The sequence below is a fragment of the Rhipicephalus sanguineus genome, chromosome 7 (genome assembly GCF_013339695.2).
Source record: "Rhipicephalus sanguineus isolate Rsan-2018 chromosome 7, BIME_Rsan_1.4, whole genome shotgun sequence".
In the NCBI taxonomy this organism is placed as follows: domain Eukaryota; kingdom Metazoa; phylum Arthropoda; class Arachnida; order Ixodida; family Ixodidae; genus Rhipicephalus; species Rhipicephalus sanguineus.
In genome coordinates, this window is record NC_051182.1 from 54879709 (window position 1) to 54901358 (window position 21650).

The 21650-nt window shown below is 49.8% G+C and overlaps 1 protein-coding gene across 1 annotated transcript in view; it reads right to left on the reverse strand.

Annotated features, from left to right (window-relative positions):
• The window catches only part of LOC119399448 (putative sodium-dependent multivitamin transporter), a 99292-nt gene that overhangs the window by 20724 nt on the left and 56918 nt on the right, over window positions 1-21650 (reverse strand). Inside the window, exon 4 of the mRNA XM_049417394.1 lies at window positions 13876-14033. Within this exon, the coding sequence (XP_049273351.1) occupies window positions 13876-14033 (158 nt within the window). The remainder of the gene's footprint in view (window positions 1-13875; window positions 14034-21650) is intronic.

Here is a 21650-nt window from a genome sequence, read left to right on the forward strand (position 1 = left end):
GTAACTTTGCCCTCTCTGTTAAATCTTTTATCGCAAAATGATTTTGATATTTCTTGTTGCAGGCCTGCGCTTCATGCTTTTTTCGTGAGCTGATACCTAAATTGTCAGCTTTGAACTTATCTTTGATGTATGCTTTCATTGCGTGCACCTGTTGCGTTCTTTTTTGTGTGAATATGTTCATGAATAATGTATGCTCTCTGCGTGTTTATACTTATGTACGACAGTTTTAAATGCGAAGCATTTCTTAGCCAACTTCTGCGACTTTGAGCGTATCTATCTATCTATCTATCTATCTATCTATCTATCTATCTATCTATCTATCTATCTATCTATCTATCTATCTATCTATCTATCTATCTATCTATCTATCTATCTATCTATCTATCTATCTAGCCGCCTACGACTTTATGCTCTCCTGGTCGCTTGGTTAATCGAATGTACACCAAAATTTGTATGGCGTAACATGACTGTATGACGAACATAAATAATAAGTCATAACATGAAAATCATGACACGCATGTCATGTACAGCATGATTTACATGCCACGCTCATGGTGCGCTGGCGGCTGTTTCGCTAGCTTGATATAGACCAAAATTGGTATCTTGCGACGTGATTGTGTGACGAGCATAAATGACACGAGTTTACATGAAAATCATGACACGCATGTCATGTACAGCATGACTTACGTGCCACGCTCATGGTGCGCTGGCAGCCGTTTCGCTAGCTTGATCTACCCAGAAATCGGTAGTGCGTGACGTGACTATGTGACGAACATAAATAACACACGAGTTAACATGAAAATCATGACACGCATGTCATGTACAGCATGACTTACATGCCACGCTCATGGTGCGCTGGCGGCCGTTTCGCTAGCCTTATGTACACCAAAATTGGTATCTTGTGACGTGACTGTGTGACGAACATAGATGACATGAGTTAACATGAAAGTCATGACACACGTGTCATGTACAGCATCACTTACGTGCCACGCTCATGGCGCGCTGGCGGTCGTTTCGCTAGCTTGATCTACCCCGAAGTTGGTATTGCGCGACGTTACTGTGTGCCGAACATAAATAATAGGAGTTAACACGAAAACCATGGCACGCATTTTCCTCAGTGACATACAAGACGATGTATGCAGCTCTTTGCTGGCTGCTTCGCACTACATCGATTCCCACAATGCGTGGAATCTGCCGGATTTTTTGTATACCGTCATTGCATGCTGAAGTGTAATCGGCTGGGAAGACTAGTCAAGCTCACAGGAGCTTTTACTTCCCATGCTCTCTTCTTCCTGAAGTGGAAAATAAAACGATTGATTGATTGATTGATTGATTGATTGATTGATTGATTGATTGATTGATTGATTGATTGATTGATTGATTGATTGATTGACCGGCCTCGCTCAAACGCGTCAGAACATGCCGAAGGCGTTGAAGATGCGTGGAGAAGTCCGGAGCGAAAACCACGACGTCGTCGAGGTAACACAAGCACGTGTGCCATTTCAAGTTGCGCAGAACGGTGTCCATCATGCGCTCGAAGGTCGCGGGCGCATTACACAGACCAAACGGCATGACGTTGAACTCGTACAAGCCGTCGGGCGTGACAAAGGCTGCCTTCGGTCGAGCGTCATCCGCCATGGGTACTTGCCAGTACCCCGAGCCTAAATCAAGAGACGAAAAGAATTCGGCTCCTTGCAGGCTGTCAGTCGCGTCGTCGATTCGCGGCAGCGGATAAACATCCTTGCGAGTGATCTTGTTGAGCCGTCGGTAGTCCACACAGAACCGCACGGAACCGTCCTTCTTCGCAACGAGAACAACGGGAGAGGCCCATGGGCTGTCCGAGGGTCGAATAACATCGCGGCGAAGCATATCGTCCACTTGCTCGTTAATGACCCGGCGTTCTGCGGGAGACACGCGATATGGACGTTGCCGCAGTGGTGGTTGGGCGCCGGTGTCGATGCGATGCGTAACAGCGGAAGTGCGGCCGAGAGAAGTTTGCCCGACATCGAAAGAAGAACGAAATTCTTCCAGCAGGCACAGAAGTTGGGAACGCTGGACCGATGTGAGGTCATCAGCAATGGAGGACCTAAACACATCAGCAGGTGACGAATCGGACGCGGAAACAGCACTGAGCGTACCGGAACTGGGACAGTTCGTGTCATCGGGTGCGTCCATAACTTGTGAGTCTTCGAGGGGTTCCACTCTGCCAAGACATTCCCCTCGCACCAACGTAACAATGTATGGAGATGGGTTGTTAACAAAAATAGCGGTGCTGCCCTGAGTGACTTGGACGGTCGCGAAAGGTACCAGCAAGCCTCTCCTTGTGCAAACGTGGTCAGATGGCGAAATGAGCGCAATGGTGTCGGAGAGACCGGCGCAGTCGGTTGACACAGCCATCGACGAGTTTGGAGGCACTTTGGTATCGTCTTTGACGAGGATCTTGCTCGATACCGATGAAGTGTCCGCCGGCGTCAAATCTGAGAACGGGAAGAGTTCGATTTCGGCTGGTGCGCAATGGAATAGGGCGTCATGGCGGGAGAGAAAATCCCATCCCAGGATGACGTCGTGAGAGCATGCAGCAATTATGATGAACTCAACGTCGTACAGTACGTCCTGAATGACGACGCGAGCTGTGCGTATTGCTGTAGGATGACTACTCTGGGAGCTGGCTGTACGAAGAGACATCCCTGAAAGTGGCGTCCTCACTTTTCGTAGTAATCGGCTCAATTTTTGGTCGATAACGGATACGGCTGCTCCGGCGTCGACAAGGGCAGATGCAGGAACACCGTCGACAAACACGTCTATCACATTCGGTGGGCTTCGCTGAGGGCTTTCGCAGTTCGATAGCGTCGGAGCCCTTGCCTCGTGTACTGCGACGACTAGTTTACCTGGTCACGTGAGACAGGACGTGGCGGCATCGGCGATAGTGAGCGACGTCGTGGAGACGGTGGCCGTTGGGTAGATGTTGCGGGGCACTCGAAGCAGATGGGGCGGTTGTCATAAGTGCGCCAGCGGTTCGCGGGTCCCATCCATGTACGCATAACGGGATGGACGAGACGGCGGCTGATATGAGGCGCTCGAGAGGACGACCGAGGCGCTCGGGAGGACGACCCATTAGAGCGTTCCAATGCTCCTCTACAACTATAACAACCATTTTAAAGTGGTACCTACACGCTGTAGATTTGCTCAGAATCACTTTTGTGCTCTTTCTCTCTCGACTGCAGCTGTAACTTTCTAGCGTACTGCTTAGTTGCATGAGTACCAACCGAAACAGAGAGCTAGGAGTGAGCTATCGCACTGCCCTGAAAAAATTTTGGATTACATTCAACTGCCTCTCAGCACGACAATTACCCTGAGAGCCATACATTCTCCGTATAGAAGCGCAAAAATTAATGCAGTGATTCTGCTAAGCCCGTAACAAGTCAATTTCCAGGTAACTTAGCGACTTCTTACGGTATGTAGCGAACATACCGCTCAGTGTGTTAATCTCTTTGTAACTCTTCGTCACGTCTTGGAGGCGCTGATTCAGTGGCACCTAATTGCACATATTAAGAGCATACGGAGTAGCGACGGTTTCCCGACGGAATGTGATACCCGTCGAATTGCACTAATCTGTGCGATATGAAACAGTTGGCGGCCGACGCAGCACGTGCCAGTAGATCCATGTCGGCGAGTAATGCGGTTAACGCTTCGGATGATAATTTATTTTCACTGTTATAAGACAGAAAAGAAAGTAAAATGGAAAGTTGTCCAACTTCTTGAGCTCGATCTTCGTTTAGCGTAGGCTTCATACTTACCGGGTTAGTGTAAGGTAAAACATGACGCACCCTCATCTTGCGTATGAAATGTAACCCTATCGAAAAAAAAGGGTTTCCAATGCCTCCCAGTGCCTTTGAGCGCACTGGGAGGCACTGGAAACGCTTTATAGTGTGTCCCAGTGTACTACAGAGCGCGGGGAGGCGCTGGGGCACACTATACAGCGTGGCCAGTGCCGCCCAGTGCGCGTAAAGACGCTGGGAACACTGCACCCAGTGGCCCAGTGTCTTACAGCGCACTGGGAGGCCCGATCCAAGCTGTAAGGTGTCTGCCCGCGCACTGGGAAGCCTGGCAACACATTGGAGAAAACTTGCGCGCTGGGTGGAAATCGTATAAATTTGGTATTGGGTCGCGAGAAGTCCAAAGAAAAACTTATCGAATATTTTCAAAATATTATTCCATTCTGTGTCCTACACATATCTAGCTTTAGTTTCAGTTAAGCGATGGACGTACGTATGCGCTAAAGCAAATCATCTGTCGAGCGCGCGCGCTTTTTCTGAAGTGTGTGATCGAGTGTCGCGAAAGTCGTTCCATGTAACTGCATCGACAGAACTTATCATTCGCAACACAATATGACATTCGTATCAGCCTGATAATAACATCAACCTACTCTACCAGTCAGCCTTTCCATATGGGCTCGTACCGCTGAAAGCTTCACCATGGCCGCACGTCACGGGCAACAGTGAGCTACTGTAACGCGCAATCTCGGCGTTTTTAGCTTCTGATTTGTGTAACCGAAAGTGCAAATATGGCCTCGTTTCACACAGATATGATCGAAACTACGTTTGAACGGTTATTAGATTCTTCGTAATTGAATATCCACGTTCTACACAGCGATCGTGGCGCACGGAGTACAGCTCTAAGCCTAATGATTGGTTCGCCTAGGGTGAACTACTGTGGCTGTATGTTACGCGGAACGTAAACAAAAAGGACGGCAAATATTTTTAAACGGATGACGAAAACTAAGTGTTCAGTGTGCAGGTCAGATGCACACTGTTTTTTACAAAGGTACGACCAGGTGCTGAGCGAGTCAGTGCGATCGCCGCAACACATCTGTTGTTACGCTGGTATTTTTTTGCGGCAAAACGTGCCAGATAGACGTCCTGATCCTAGGCAGCATATAACAAAGAAATTAACTATCTTCTGTTAGGTTCTCACGAGCACGAAGAAACTGAAATGTGTTTCTAATCCAGAAAAAATGAAAATACGGCACACGGAAGTAGTTATAACATGAACAAAAACGAGACTGACTCTCGTCTTCATAAAGAAAGAAAAAGAAAGAGGTGCGGCGTAGCAGTAACATGTCAGACTCAGGATGCATGGTTCGCCGAGGGGGTGGGTTCGACTCCCGCTCGCTCGTTTTTTTATATGTTTTTTTGTGGCAGTGCTCGTGTTTCAGCACTAATTACGACCTGGGTATGACCACAGTTTTTATAAACAATTTAAAAGCCAGATTTCGGCCCGTAACGGGTGTCCCAGTGTGCAGCGCGCCAGCATCCAGCGTGCCTCGTGCAGCGTGCCGGCATCCCCGTACCCAGCGCCACACTGGTCCAATAATCATGTATGGCACTGCGACAGTGCCACTGGGTTTCCCAATAGGGAAGTGGCAGCATTTCAGCTAATGTTCTCGTAGTCGGATGACCAAATGTTGTGAATGTGATATCATAAGAGGGCTGACCAATATTCCAAGTTAAAAAAAATCCAATTTTGTCACGGAATTATGCAAACATATCAGACATAGTACGCTTTCAAATACGTCAAAACCGAAGGCCACAGTGTCACAGCTCTTGTCAGTCAGATTATGTGAAAAGCGTCTTATTGACAGCGAACGTTCCTGTAAACAGCATGTAGATCATTCCTGTAAAAAAGCAGAGTGAAACACTATTATGAAATTATTGAAATTATGAGCCAAATTCATGAATGCCATCGAGGTATACCTTACTGGCGACATTAAAAATAAAACGAGCAGCTGAAGTGAATTACCAGCTAAATCTTGTTCTACGAAACATTTTGAATAAAGCCTCCATCAAAACAGGAGCACAACGATCTTTATGCAACCCACGAACCCTTCTTCAGAACGCAGCGCTTTTAACGTTGGCTAACCCGACACGCGGGTATCGGAGCAAGTGGGCCGTTAAGCATCAACTTCAGGATGATGGCTACATGTCAAAGTAATACAAGGCCAAACAAGTGCGCATTTTGGCCTCTAAAAGGGCATGTTACTTTCAGCAAGTCTTGCAATCTTTCAAAACATTTACGTTTTCTGTTCATATAAAGAATTGGCCGCCATCCCGCCTTGTGAAAGTGAATGTCCAGCGAAGCTGGCTCAAACACCCCAAGTTCCGATGGGAGGGAGCGGGGACTATGTTTTACTATTACTTTAGAGTAATGGTAATGATATTAACTCTGCGGTCTCTTTAGTAGACCCTGATTGGGCCCGCGACAACTCTCATCAAGACGCATTTGTTGCCTTTGTCGAGCATTGCATTAACTCTGTTTTTTGGTGTCTTTAATCGCCGTGGCCTACCCTTGGCAGCTTTCCGTGGTCTACGCTTGGCAACTGACTGGATTCCAAGAGAAGGCAAACGCGCGAAGGGGAGAGAGAAAGTTGGGTGGACAGATGGGATTAAGAAGTTTGCGGGTCTAACGTGGCAGCAGAAAGCACATGGCCGGGTTGATTGGCAGAACATGGGACATGTCCTTGCCTTGCAGTGGGCGTAGTCAGGCTGATGATAATGATGATGATGATGACCCCTGGAAGACTTATAATGAATTGAATGAGTTGCTGGACGGGTCTTCCTTTTGCGTATGAAAGCGGGAAACACACGCGGGAAGAAGAAAGGGCCGTTTGACGCTATTCGAAGCCCTCGTGTCAAAAGCCAAGCCTCTGCAACCTAATCTCTGTTGGGAGCACCCGGAAGTGTGTTCCCATTGTTCACAGGCGTCTCATCTGCAGCTTGTGGTTTTGATGATCTTTTGTGCTTTTCTATATTGAAACGTATACTGACTTCTGTGCAGCGTACCTGGTTGCAAAGAAAGATATCCCATTTACCTAGAATTGCTAAAGGGGTCCTAAACCACCCAGAGGTCGAAATTTAGTTGGGGCGTTGCAGTTGTGCACTAGTCTACAGTGAGCGCGTTCGTCGGCTCGTCTGTCCACCTCTCCGAATTCCCTTCTTCGGCGTCAGAGGTGAAAACACAAGCGCGCGCATCTGCTAGCAGAGCAGCACGAGCGCGCGAGCGTCTGTTGATGGTTTAGGGGCCTGGCGTTTTGTTTTCCACCCACGGAGACGGAACCGTTGAGGTTAGAGGTATACAGCTTACCTGTAAGACTGCGCACCACGTGTTCTTACCTAAATTCTCTAAATAGCGCGCTTGGGGTTCTTGCACAAGGAGTATTTGCATTATCAGAATGTAAATGTGCCTAATATGATCTTACACACTAAGAGTTATGTTCACATACTTTGGAACAGTTATGGTCACATACTTTGGTCACATACTAATACATGGCTACGTACTTTGGAAATGATATACCTCATCAACACTTCACATTACTGATGGCAGGTACAACACTTAGGAGCGGCTGGCGATGTGAGTAACTCTCCATTCTAGACTAATGAAACAATGCCAAACTGAGCACGACTGAACATGAGGTAGACAGGACGAGCGCTTCTTTGATTTGCCTCGTCTGAGGTTCTATTTATATCGGCGAGGTTTCCTTATTTTAATGCGCCTTACGAATTGGTTCAATATGCTACCTTTATTAAACAGGCCCCTCAGAAACGCCATATCTGTGTACGTTGCCATGAAAAAAAGCAGCAGCAGGATATGACGCTGATACTGTGTTTCTGCCGAACATATGGTAACACAGCCAATATTCATGGCAGCCTTAGTTTGTTCACCGGAAAACCTATCCAGGTGTAGTAAGAGACTATGTGTGTTAAGAGACTATAACCCACAAGAGAGTATGCCGAACCAGAGACGATGACGACGGTGTGCGCGAGCGAGACGCTCGCGAAGCTCGAGAGCGGCAGAACGTCGCCGGGCTGAAAGAACGCGGCCAGGCAGCCAGAGCGCCGGTCGTTGGGCCGAGAGAAAAAGGGACCGAGCTGGTGCGACCAGGCCAGCCGGGATGAGCTTGCTGTGTCCCGGGAACGAGCAAGCGTGCGGGCCAGGAGCCGAGATCGTGGCCTCGGTGCCACGTACAGGCGGTTCCGGCCCAACCTGAGCTGACCCCGCTCTGGAGCCGAGATCGTGGCCTCGGTGCCACGCCCAAACTGACCTTTTCCCTAGCCGAGATCGTGGCCGTGGTGCCACGTCCGAGTCGGCCGTCGTCAGCGTGGGCCTGTATGTTCCGCGACGAGCAGGCGGTCGTATGTTTGTACACCTCCGCACCATGCACCTGTCCGCTTCGTGCTGGCATCATCGCTACCTGACTGCGGTATGTGAGTGACGTTCGACGGGCCTAGACGTCAGGACGCGCCGATCCTCTCGCGTGTAGGTTAAAACTCTGAGATTTAGGACTTTAAAGGATATCTGTATTGTTCAGTGAGACAAAGCGTGTGTAATTGTTTGTGTGTAATTGTGCGAGTGTCAAGTCGATAAATGTGTTTCTTGTTCGTGCCTTCGTTTCCCTGCATCTGAGGGCCCAAGAACCACCACATTTGGCGAGCCTGCCAGGATGGCACATTAATATTACAGCCATTACTCAGATGCGGGGCTAAGCCATGGACAAGGAAAAGTTTATTGCACTTGGCCGAGAACTAGGGCTTGAGAAGGCTGAGCTTAGAGAATGGGTGGACAAAGAATGCGCACTAGCTCGCGATGAACGCGCACGTGAACGAGAGGAAGCTAAAGAAAGCTCTGAGCGGCAACGCCTACTTCAGGAACAAGAGCCCAAGATTTTGGAGCTGAAGCTTAAACTACAGGAAAGCGCGGGACGACAGTCAGCCGAGGCTAATGAACCAGGGAGAGCTACCTCGAGCGTCACCACGAGCACTACACGTGAACCGGAAGTATATAGCCCTCATAAACTGATACCGCCCTTTGACGAAACACGGGACGATCTCGACGCCTACCTACAGCGGTTTGAGCGGGTCGCGACATGTCAAGGGTGGCCCCGTGAAAAATGGGCTTTGTCATTGAGTTTATGCTTGACTGGAGAGGCTCTGACTGTGATAGGCCGGTTGGAATTGACAGCTGCGTTAGATTATGACCAGTTAAAAGCGGCGCTACTGCAGCGGTTTCGGTACACTGCAGAAGGCTATCGGGAGAAATTTCGCAAAGCGAAACCCGAAGATAATGAGTCCGGCCTGCAGTATGCTTCTCGGCTTGCTGGTTATTTTGACCATTGGTTGGAGCTATCAAAATCCGACAAGACCTTTAATGGCCTTAGAGACCTGATTATCGCCGAGCAATTCATGGAGAGTTGTCTTCCGTCTCTGAGAGTGTTTCTGAAGGAGAGGAACTGCCGAACGTTGCAGGAGATAGCGCAGACTTCGGACAACTTTATGGATGCTCAGTCACTGATCAATCTGGGCAAGGAACGCGCATGTAGAGAAACGGGTCCGACCACATCTCCAAGGATGGAGCTCGCAAGGAAGACGCCTCGGGCGGACGACCGTTGTTTTCTGTGCGATAAAAAAGGGCACAGAGCAGCTGATTGCTGGTCGCGCACGAAAGCATGTCCGCCAGTGCATCACGATAGTGACAAGTATTTCGCCGATAGAGGAGACAGATGTGAAGCATCTTGCGTGATAACAGGTGAAAGAAACCATGAAAAAGCAGCAGGGAATGCAAAATGCGTCATTCTGAAAGATGGAGAAAAGATCCCGGTTGTCAACACTGCAGTCAGCCGCAGTGTTTTATCTAGGAAAATTGAGAACGTGCCCACTGTGGAAGGGTTTATGGATAAACGCCCAGTTACCGTACTGCGCGATACTGGCTGCGATACGGTCATAGTGCGACAGGCATTAGTTCCAAAGGAAAAATTGACCGGTACGTATCGGCCGGTACTCTTCCTTGACCGCACAGTGCGTAATCTACCAGAAGCTGTGGTTTTCCTGGATACACCAATTTTTAAGGGAGAAGTTCGTGCTCACTGCCTACGAGACTCACTTTATGATGTTGTCGTTGGAAACATCAAGGGAGCCGTGCCATTGGACACCACGAGAGTGATGGCAACCCGGACTACCAATCCCAGTAGCAGCGCAGACATCGAGGAAAAGACGCCTAAAACCCCTACACATCGTCGTAGTAGGCGACAAGACCAGGTCACCGTAAGTCGCGTCGCGAACCTACTACGTGCACCTAGGCCCGAACACAGTGACAGCAGTCCATCTGCAGCAACCAGCGGTGCTCAGACGGCATGCGCGAAGAGATGGCAAGCAACGGCACCTCCATCTGGATCGTCGCAGCTATCGACCTCGCCGTGGCCGAATTCGCGACCGGATTCGACACGTTACCGCGGTACACCTACCCCACAAGATGAGGCATTGTTGCCTCTGGACACGACGCCCAGGGTACCACAACGTCGTCGACCCAGGCAACACTCCTACTTCGAGGAATGCAATACCGGCCGCCTCAATCAATCTCGTCCGGGGTATCTTACGCTCCGCAGTGATGGCACGGACAGCCTCAGTGCACAGATGGATCAATCGCCATCATCGCCTCAGGCGCCGCTACAACCACCACGTTCCCAGAGTCACTTTCAACGTCACAAGACTAAGACGTACAACGACGTGACAACAATACTCACTGACGACGACTACCGGTGACGGTGACTATCTGGAGTGTGGTGTCGTCGCTATGCAAAGAGACAACTAGACATCTACGCTGTGAATCGTGCATTGTGTGTGTGTGGTGTGCGTCGGCGCGTGTTTATTCACCAGAGCCGGCAGTCTGTGCGTGCCTCGTTGTGACGTGTACGCGGTACGCTGGTGTATAAAACCGTATATGCCACCGCCGGCCGTATCAAACGTGCGATTAGCGCGTTTTATCTTCCGTGTCAGAGTGTGCCGGGCAAGTGATCAACAATGTTTGTGTAGTAATAGAAGGCTTGCAATCTTGTCATTCTTATTCTTTGCATATGCCCGGTGATTTCTTTTGCTGTGTTCCGTTGCGTCGCGTTCGTACTAACGTTATCCGCGGCACAACGTACTGAAAGTGGGGGGAAGTGTAGTAAGACACTATGTGTGTTAAGAGACTATAACCCACAAGAGAGTATGCCGAACCAGAGACGACGACGACGGTGTGCGCGAGCGAGACGCTCGCGAAGCTCGAGAGCGGCAGAACGTCGCCGGGCTGAAAGAACGCGGCCAGGCAGCCAGAGCGCCGGTCGTTGGGCCGAGAGAAAAAGGGACCGAGCTGGTGCGACCAGGCCAGCCGGGACGAGCTTGCTGTGTCCCGGGAACGAGCAAGCGTGCGGGCCAGGAGCCGAGATCGTGGCCTCGGTGCCACGTACAGGCGGTTCCGGCCCAACCTGAGCTGACCCCGTTCTGGAGCCGAGATCGTGGCCTCGGTGCCACGCCCAAACTGACCTTTTCCCGAGCCGAGATCGTGGCCGTGGTGCCACGTCCGAGTCGGCCGTCGTCAGCGTGGGCCTGTATGTTCCGCGACGAGCAGGTCGTCGTATGTTTGTACACCTCCGCACCATGCACCTGTCCGCTTCGTGCTGGCATCATCGCTACCTGACTGCGGTATGTGAGTGACGTTCGACGGGCCTAGACGTCAGGACGCGCCGATCCTCTCGCGTGTAGGTTAAAACTCTGAGATTTAGGACTTTAAAAGATATCTGTATTGTTCAGTGAGACAAAGCGTGTGTAATTGTGTGTGTGTAATTGTGCGAGTGTCAAGTCGATAAATGTGTTTCTTGTTCGTGCCTTGGTTTCCCTGCATCTGAGGGCCCAAGAACCACCACACCAGGTGTTCGTACGGGTGCCGAATTTTGCCAATTTAATATGCATGCATTTATTTCGTTTGCATTGGTAACTGGCACGTTTCCTCTAGAATTTAAGCCTCTATTGCCAAACCGAGTTCATAAACGCGGTGGTATGAGGAGCATGTAAAGGCGTTGGCCAGTATCCGTACTAGCCACGTTACCTAGCATATGTCCAGGTGGTATTCACGACAAATAGTTTAGCATTATTTATTATGTAAGTACGTGTAGTTATTGAATGATGTGGCCTACAAAAAATAGGTATATCATACGATCATCTACTGTAACTGCAAAGAATTCAAAGCACGGACAAAAGGAATAACACTATAGTTGGTACTGCACATTGCGGAAATAAACTGAATGCGAAATAAACCAAGATAGACGACAGAATTTCTTCAGTTTGTTCAGTGCACAATGATCCGCTCATTACGTACAATGACCAGAAAACTAGAACAGGACAGGCATCACCACAGCGACTAGCCTACTATTTGTCGAGTGAGTTGGTACAGCTGCCCCTCGGTAAACCTTGTTGTAATATATTTGTAATTCATGAAAGATGAATCATATCCTCGTTATCGCGGCGGGGGCCGAGAACTTACTTTGAGTGCTTTAAATTTATAATACACCTCATAGAATCGTAATCTGTAAGACAGCGAAATTATGCGCTAAAATAAACTGTGACGTATACAAAACTGCGGCACAGGCTTCCATTGCAGTGATGCTGTTCAGAAGCGTTTACTTATGGTTTTGGCTTCATAGTGAAATTTCATGTATAAGCATGAGTCGACGCACGCGCGCACACACACGCACACGTACGCACACAAACGTGCAGGCGAGGCATGTTCAGATTCACGTGAACTTGGAATTGTGATTTGGACCTTTTATTTCTTTTATTTATTTTCAATACTGTCGACCCCAGTCATGGAGTCATTACAGTGGGCATATTGTACATTGTATTCATTCATAACGAGCAAAGAATAACATTCCAAGTAACATACGGGTTCACTTACACTATTGGCAAACAACAACGAAATACTAGGAACAATGAATTTTCTGTATTGACAAACAAGGCGATATTCGTACCAAAATTTGTTATACACTGTTATGAAAATATATGGATATGTAGCGCATTTTTATTATCGGCAGATCCATCGCTATCTACAAGTGCGTCCGACAAACCATTCCGCATTTTATTTGCGTAAGGAAAAAAAAGAGAGACTGAAACCAGAGGCATCAATTTGAAACGCGCCAAATTTTTCGGTATGCATATCAGAGAGAAGGACAAATGACGGTGACAGAATCAATAATATGCGCAGTTTCTAGCAGCAAACTCAGGAGACTGCTGACTTGCGCATACTAACCCAGGTATTTGAGCGATGGATTAAATGAATTTAAATTTTTCTTTTCTTTTTCCTTCCATCCCTTCATTTTACCAGACAGAGGCGAAAAGTTAAGCCTGGCCAAGTACTGTCTGGCCTGCCACAGTGCACTGTGCCAAAAAAAAGAAAGCAAAAAGGAAAGAGGAAAATAACAAAGTATGTGAAGCATTGACACACTATTGTAGGTTACGCATGGTTTCTAACACTGCGGTGAATGCGGATAGTGTGTCGGCATTAGTAGCATTTGCCTTCAGTTTATTCCATTTGCGTATTGTTAGTGGGAAAAACGATTTTCGAAAAACGTCGCCTTTTGATGAATATTCTTTCAGACTGTATTTGTGCTTATGTCAGGTAGGGCGCGACTGTGAAAATGTGACGTACTTAGAGACATCTACCTTGTAGTGGCCATGTAACAACTGGTACGAGAACCTCAGGCGCGCCTCTTTTGCCCTAGTATCTAGTTTAACAATGCCAGATGAAGCCAGAAGGTTAGTGGGTGACTCCCTCTGACGTCCATGCAATGCATGGACGTCAGAGGGAGCGCTTCATTGCAGTGTTTCTTTTAGTGTCTGGCCTTTATGAAAAATGTAGATTTTGAGCGTTTTTCGATTCATCTATTGCAGCAAAGACAATCAACTCTATTTTCTGAAGCCACGGCAGTGAAGGATAGTACCATACACCTCAGCGATTGTGGCCTATTAGGAACCAAATTTTCTTAATTGTTTCCTTAGCCGCTGTTCTTACCTGAGTATGTAGTCTGTAGCATTCAAATCACTCAACGGCCTGAGCGCAGGGTTGACATTGTCAGAATCGTAGAGGACCTTCCCTATGATGATTAGGGGTGAGGCAAACATCACCAAAGCCTGGACACAGTCTGCCCAAACAACACCACGGAGGCCACCCTGTGATGTATGAAAGGCACCTCCAATTAGTACGCGCGACATTCACAATGATAGGATATGCAAACATGCACACAAGAAAGAAGTCAAGGCACCACAAACGCCGCCTAACTACTGAAGAGGAGCACAGCGGCGGAAAAGAAAGAAGACACGAAAACTTATCGGCGCATGCCCAGAAATATGAGAACTTATCAATCCTGCATGCGTGGGGGTCTACGTGAAAGTTAACTATTAATGCATTTGATTTTTTGTATGCAAGTTAATCGGTGGTTGACTCACCCATGCGCTACGCTATTATCGATATATCATGCCTCAACATTTACATATTGAAGGTGAAGGTAGAAGTTGAAGTCTATTGCCACATGGTTACAATACATGTATAAACAGGAAGGATGATAGGATAAAAGCGGCATATAGGCAGCTTGACTGGTCCCACCACCCCGTACGATAACAGCAGCAACATGACAAGTATTCATATTTGTTGAAATATCAACATAGAAATACACAAAGCAAAGCGATAAACATCAGCAGAAACACATTTTCAAGAAACACAAAAGCTTGACATTCATAATATTAGTTGACGCACTGCGTTTTTAGGAACATGACGTATGTTTTCATCGCATAGTTTATATTTATTTAGTTTGGAGGGAAGACAGTAGGAATGTGTTTGAAGACCATAGTTTGTGCGTGGTCGCGGAACTGCCCAATGTTCGGTGTGTCGGTTTAAGCGAGATGATTGGTTGGTTAACAGGTTTGCCATGTTCCTCATATGAGTAGTACCCTGAGCCGTTTCACGTTTAAAAGAACACATAAGCTGATACTCATATAGAAGGTCTACTCGGATGATTTTGAACTTCAGAAAAACAGATCATGCGTATGTTCATTCTAGGGTACATCAGCAACAGCCCGTAAGGCTTGCTTCTGCAGTATGACTAGATGACCTAGTGATTGTTTTGTGCCGTTTGACCAAACGAGGTGACAATAGCGCTTCTTTGTTGCTGTGCTGGTAGAAAACTGCGCATTCATCGAATTTCGGTGCGCACTTACAATCTGGGCAAGGTAACAATAGCTTAGAAGGTAAGCCTCTGGTTAGCGATCTCTTGTGTTCTAGTAGTCTCTGGTGAACACAGCTCGCAGTCTGTCCTTTGTAGAAGCGGCCGCAGCTAAAAGGAACCTTATACACAACACCCCTAGGGCAATCAGTGAATTTTCGGTGTGTTATAAGAAACAAATATCAGCTGGCTTCTTGTCTATTAATCGTTCATCCTTTCTCTGCACATTTTCTATTACTGTTCATTCTTTCTTTGCACCTAGCATGTTGGCAACTGTAAAAACTGCATCAACGCAGTATCTACTTCTCACTTTCTTTAGCCTGTGAGATTCGCATTGAATACGAGGAATACCTACGACACGCTTCTTCCTATTGCTTTTTGCAACCATTCTCCACACCCGTGTGTTCAGATTTAGCTGCACGTTAACGAAAGAGAGATGGGCGCGATTCATTAGGAGCCCGCGGTTAGGCGTGCTCATAATCGTATCGTGGTTTGGCAGTGAAAACGCAGGAATTATTATTACCCATATAATGTATTCAATTACTTAAATTTAGCATTGGAAACACTAAATGCACGATAGAAGGGACGCCTTAAAAATCACCAACCATGTGCTGTAAAAGAGAGCGAAAGTACTGCAAGGGCGAACCACATATTTGGTACTTTCGCCGCACGTTCCCCTGCTGAATACAATATGACACTTTCGACATCTAGCCGTCGCGGTTGCATTTTTTTCATGGGTCCTAAGCGCCAAGACGTCTCAGCACCAAGTGTGTCGAATTTAGATGTTGAGGAGCGCCGCAAGATGCACAGTATTTCTAAGCACTCGGATAAGGAGTCCGCTAATCCCATGTAGTTTACGACGTAATTTAAGGGAGGAGGCAGTAATTCCTTACGCTGTCGGCATAATGCTAAAATGCTTTAACTCTAAGACCAAAACACGCAGTAAGAGATGTGCATGCAAATATGAACAGACTGCCAAGTACTTTAAAGGGGCCCTGCAACACCTTTCTGAGTTATATTGGAATAGTCTCATGATTGACAAATGACTCTTCAAGAGTCACATGCCGCAAAAATTTTTCGAATCCGTCAAGTCTAACTGGTGTTACCAAGCCGGGCTCCTTCCGTAGACCAGCTTGTACGGCGTCATTTCCGTCGTTTCTTGCATGGCCGTGTTGTATGCGAAGGTCACATACGGAAGGATGGCATCCCACGTCTTGTGTTCGACGTCGACATACATGACCAGGATGTCGGCGATGGTCTTGTTTAGCCGCTCGGTGAGGCCATTGGTCTGTGGGTGGTACGCTGTGGTCCGGCGGTGGCTTGTTTGGCTGTATCTCAGTATTGCCTGAGTTAGGTCAGCAGTAAACGCCGTACCTCTGTCGGTGATGAGGACCTCTGGGGCGCCATGACGCAGGAGGATGTTCTCAACAAAGAACTTCGCTACCTCGGCGGCACTGCCTCTAGATAGGGCCCTTGTCTCGGCGTAGCGGGTGAGGTAGTCGGTAGCTACGACGATCCATTTGTTTCCGGTATTGGGCGTCGGGAACGGCCCCAGTAAGTCCTCCCCAATTTGCTGGAACGGCCGTCGAGGTGGCTCGATAGGCTGCAGAAGTCCGGCTGGCCTAGTCGGCGGTGTCTTGCGTCGCTGACAGTCCCGGCAGGTCTTGACGTAGCGAGTTACGTCGGCGACAAGGCGCGGCCAGTAGTACTTTTCCTGTATTCTTGCGAGCGTGCGAGAAACACCCAGGTGTCCAGACGTCGGGTCGTCATGCAGAGCCTGGAGGACCTCTGATCGCAATGTCGAGGGCACTACGAGAAGGGAATCGGCTCGAAGCGGCGAGAAGTTCTTCTTAAGGAGAACACCGTTGCGCAAGAAAAACGACGTCAGTCCTCGCGTGAATACCTTGGGAACAACGGTTGTCCTGCCCTCGAGGTATTCCACAAGGCCCCTGAGTTCTGGGTCCGCTCGCTGTCGTTCGGCGAAGTCTTCGGCACTTATGGTTCCCAAGAAGCAGTCATCCTCCGTGTCGTCCTACGGCGGTGGGTTGACGGGGGCGCGGTACAGGCAGTCAGCGTCGGAGTGTTTTCTTCCGGACTTGTAAACGACGGTTATGTCAAATTCTTGAAGTCGTAGGCTCCACCGTGCGAGGCGACCTGAAGGGTCCTTCAAGTTAGCTAGCCAACACAAGGCGTGGTGGTCGCTCACAACTTTGAAGGGCCGGCCGTAGAGGTAAGGGCGAAACTTTGATGTAGCCCAGACGATGGCCAGGCACTCCTTTTCTGTTGTGGAGTAGTTTATTTCTGCCTTTGATAGCGACCGGCTAGCATAACTGATCACCCTTTCGAATCCGTCGGTCTTTTGCACAAGGACGGCGCCGAGTCCTACGCTGCTTGCGTCGGTGTGGATTTCCGTATCGGCGTATTCGTCGAAATGCGCAAGTATGGGAGGCGTCTGCAGGCGTCGTTTCAGTTCTTGAAATGCTTGAACTTGCGACGTTTCCCACCTGAATTCGACGTCGGCCTTCGTGAGTTGCGTCAGTGGCTCGGCGATCCGTGAAAATTCCTTGACGATACGTCTGTAATAGGCGCACAAGCCGAGAAAACGGCGTACGGCCTTCTTGTCGGTGGGCGTCGGGAAGTCTGCGATGGCAGCTCTTTTCCGCGGGTCCGGGCGAACACCATCCTTACTGATTACGTGACCCAAGAACAAGAGCTCCTCGTACGAGAAGCGGCACTTTTCAGGCTTCAAGGTGAGTCCGGAGGTCTTGATTGCTTGAAGTACAACTTCAAGGCGCCGAAGGTGTACGTCGAAGTTTGAGTAAAACACAACGACGTCGTCCAAGTACACGAGACACGTCTGCCACTTCAAGCCGGCCAGTACTGTATCCATAACCCGTTGAAAAGTCGCAGGTGCCGAGCAAAGACGAAAGGGCATGACCTTGAACTCGAACAGGCCGTCTGGTGTTATAAAAGCAGTCTTTTCTCGGTCTCTCTCGTCGACTTCTATTTGCCAGTAACCGGTCTTGAGGTCCATCGACGAAAAGTACTTTGCGTTGTGTAATCGATCCAGGGTGTCGTCTATCCAGGGAAGGGGATACACGTCCTTCTTCGTGACTTTGTTCAGGCGACGATAATCGACGCAAAAACGTAGAGTCCCATCCTTCTTCTTCACTAGCACCATCGGGGATGCCCACGGACTCTTCGACGGCTGGATGATGTCGTCGCGTAGCATTTCGTCGACCTGTTTCTTCACGGCCTCGCGTTCTCGCGTCGAAACTCTGTACGGGCTCTGACGGAGTGGTCTGGGGCTTTCCTCTGTTATGATGCGATGTTTTGCCACGGGAGTCCGCCGAATTCTTGACGACGACGAAAAGCAGTCCTTGTATTGCAAGAGCAGGGTTTTGAGCTGTTCTTGTTTGTGCTTCTGAAGGCTGGGATTGATGTCGAAAGCTGGTTGCGGTGCTTTATTCGTCGGAGTAGGCTCGGGAGAATCGGTGAGGCCGAAAGCATTGCTGGCTTCTACGATTTCTTCGATGTAGGCGACCGTCGTGCCTTTGCTCACGTGCTTGTACTCGTTGCTGAAATTTGTGAGCATAACTGTTGCTTTCCCTGCCCGCAGCTCTGCTACTCCTCTTGCGACGCAAAATTTGCGGTTAATCAAGTGGTGCTGGTCGCCTTCAACAACGCCTTCCAGGTCTGCTGATTTCTGAGTGCCGACGGAAATGATGACGCTGGAGCGAGGGGGAATGGTGACCTGGTCTTCCAGCAAATTCAAGGCGTGCTTTCTTGGCGGAGTGTGCGGCGGCAGTGCCTTTTCCGTGGACAGTGTTATTGACTTAGACCTCAGGTCGATGATTGCACCATGAAGGCCTAAGAAGTCCATACCAAGGATGACATCTCTCGAGCAACGCGGCAGGATTACGAAGTTCGCGGGATAAATCCGGTTGTTAACGGTGAGTCTCGCTGTGCAGATTCCCTCCGGGGTTACCAGGTGACCTCCAGCTGTCCGGATTTCGGGGCCTTCCCAGGCTGTCCTAACTTTCTTCAGCTTCGTGGCGAACGGTCCACTGATGACAGAATAGTCGGCTCCGGTGTCGACGAGGGCTGTGACGCTGTGGCCGTCGATAAGAACGTCGAGGTCGCTAGTTCGTCGTCTTGCGTTGCAGTTAGGTCGTGGCGTCGGGTCACGGCTACGTCGGTTTGTTCCGCTGCTTCCACGTTGCGTCGTCAGGTCTACTTCGGTCCGCGAGGTTTCGTCGTCAGGGGTTCGCGTCGTGTCCTGAAGCCTTCGTCGTGGCGGTGGCGTCGGCAGCGGAGGGTCTTCGGTATTTCGTCGTACAGCAACCGCACCTCCATCGGTTGCTGCCCTTAGTTTTCCGGATGCGGGCTAGGTGACCGGCCCCTGGTTGGGCCAGTGTATGGTAGGCGTTGGGGAGAGGCGTAGCGGCCTGGCGACGGCGATCGGGAAGGTCCTCGGGGGGTCCACTGCGCTCCTGCCAGGTAGTCGGCGATGTCACGTGGTCGTTCCCCCTGCTGTGGACGCGGCGCGTCGACGGCGAACCCACGCAGTCCCATCTGTCGATAATGGCAGCGGCGGTAGGTGTGGCCGGCTTCTCCGCAGTGGTAGCAGAGTGGACGATGGTCGGGGGCGCGCCAAACGTCGGTCTTCCTCGGCGCGTATCGCTGACCGGCTGGCGGGCGGTATGACGTCGGCGGTGGCGGCGGTGGCGCCTGGCGGCGGAACTGCTGGGGCGGCGCGGCGTCTTGACGTGGGCGAGGAGGGGGGGCGTTGCGTCGGGCTGCAGCAGCATAGCTCATTGCTTGCAGCTGCGGCGGTGCCGGTTGAGGAACACCCAGTGATTGTTGGATTTCCTCGCGTACAACGTCCGCAATCGACGTCTCTTCGGGCTGTGTAAAAGGTGCGAGCTTTCGCAGCTCCTCTCGCACGATGGCTCGTATGGTTTCGCGCAAGTCGTCGGAGCCGAGGGCGCGAACTGCTGCGCTGTCTTGGAATGCGCGGCGATTGTACTGCCGAGTGCGCATCTCGAGCGTCTTCTCGATTGTTGTTGCCTCCGCGAGGAATTCTTGGATGGTCTTGGGTGGGTTTCTGATTAGTCCCGCGAACAGCTCCTGCTTGATTCCTCGCATGAGGAAGCGAACTTTCTTCTCCTAGGGCATCTCAGGGTCTGCGTGGCGGAAGAGTCTCGTCATTTCTTCTGTGAAGAGTGCCACGTTTTCGTTTGGCAGCTGCACGCGGGTTTCGAGCAGAGCCTCGGCCCTCTCCTTGCGGACAACGCTGGTGAATGTTGCCAGGAACCTGCTGCGAAAAACGTCCCATGTTGTCAGGGTTCGCTCTTGGTTCTCGAACCATGTTCTAGCTGCGTCCTCCAAGGCGAAGAAGACATGCTATAGCTTGTCTTCACTGGTCCAGGAATTGAAAAGGGCGACTCGGTCGTAGGCTTCCAGCCAGCTTTCCGGGTCTTCGAACGACGATCCGCGGAAGGTGCGCGGCTCCTTGGGCTGGCGAAAAAGGATTGGCGCAGGCTGCGCGTGGTCGGTCATCGTCTCTGTGGTCGATGTTGAGATCTGCGGCTGCCTGGCGTTTTCGGGAAGGAGCCCGTGCTCTGGCTGCAGTCCCTTCTGCCTGCGGCTTGTTCGACGATCCGGGACTTCCTTGCCGTCGTCCTCGTCGCGGCTTGGGCTTGGGTCAGCGCTCCGTGGTGGCGTCCGGATCATGAAGCAGCACCTCCACCAGATGTCACGTGATCGTGACGTCGAAGAAGACAGCAGTCGGCGTTTGCAGGATGAAACTGTTTATTTGGCCGAACTTGTGGCCGGAAAATCAGAACTAGAACTACACCAATACACGCTGTACAATGATAGCGGCGAACAGGGCGTCGTCCGTCGATCAATTGACAAGCGGTCAAGCGCGTCGGCTTTTATACAGGTGCTATGGAACTTTCCCGCAATATCGCTGGTGGCGGCGTTATCTCTCGACAACGCTGGAACATTCACGTGCGGCGCGCAATCTTAACAAAACGATCTACCAGAATCGTGAAGCTTCTCGAACACTGCTTCGGGGCCAGCGTCGAGCGTTGATAACCGTCCTTGCTGGTCAAACTCGAACACATCAAAATAAAAGCATAAGCGGGCGTGGCAATATATAACAGGTGTGATTTTTGGAACATGTCACGTGACAAGTGTTACGTGAGAATCATTGCTTGCCACGCCAGAAAAGTCTGTGCACGTGTTCTGGCAGCAAAGCAGAAGATAAAGAGGAGGACGGATTACGTGCCGGTTCATGATGATGACAATTTTTATGCGCCACTAACGGGGATTCTCCAAGCTTAAACAGCTCTGCTTTTAAAAGAAACAGAGGTACCAGCGCACGTAATTGTATTAAGGCCACAAAAGCGCAAAAGCGGGCGTATACACAAGCGGCTTGGGGATCTCGAGCCCTAAAATTCCCTATTAGAGAATTTTAGTGGCGGGACCCCAAAGTGCCTTGCGTACGTATGCCCCTTACGTTCCTTTGTATAGTCCATGGGTGCGGCTGAGAGTACAAGGC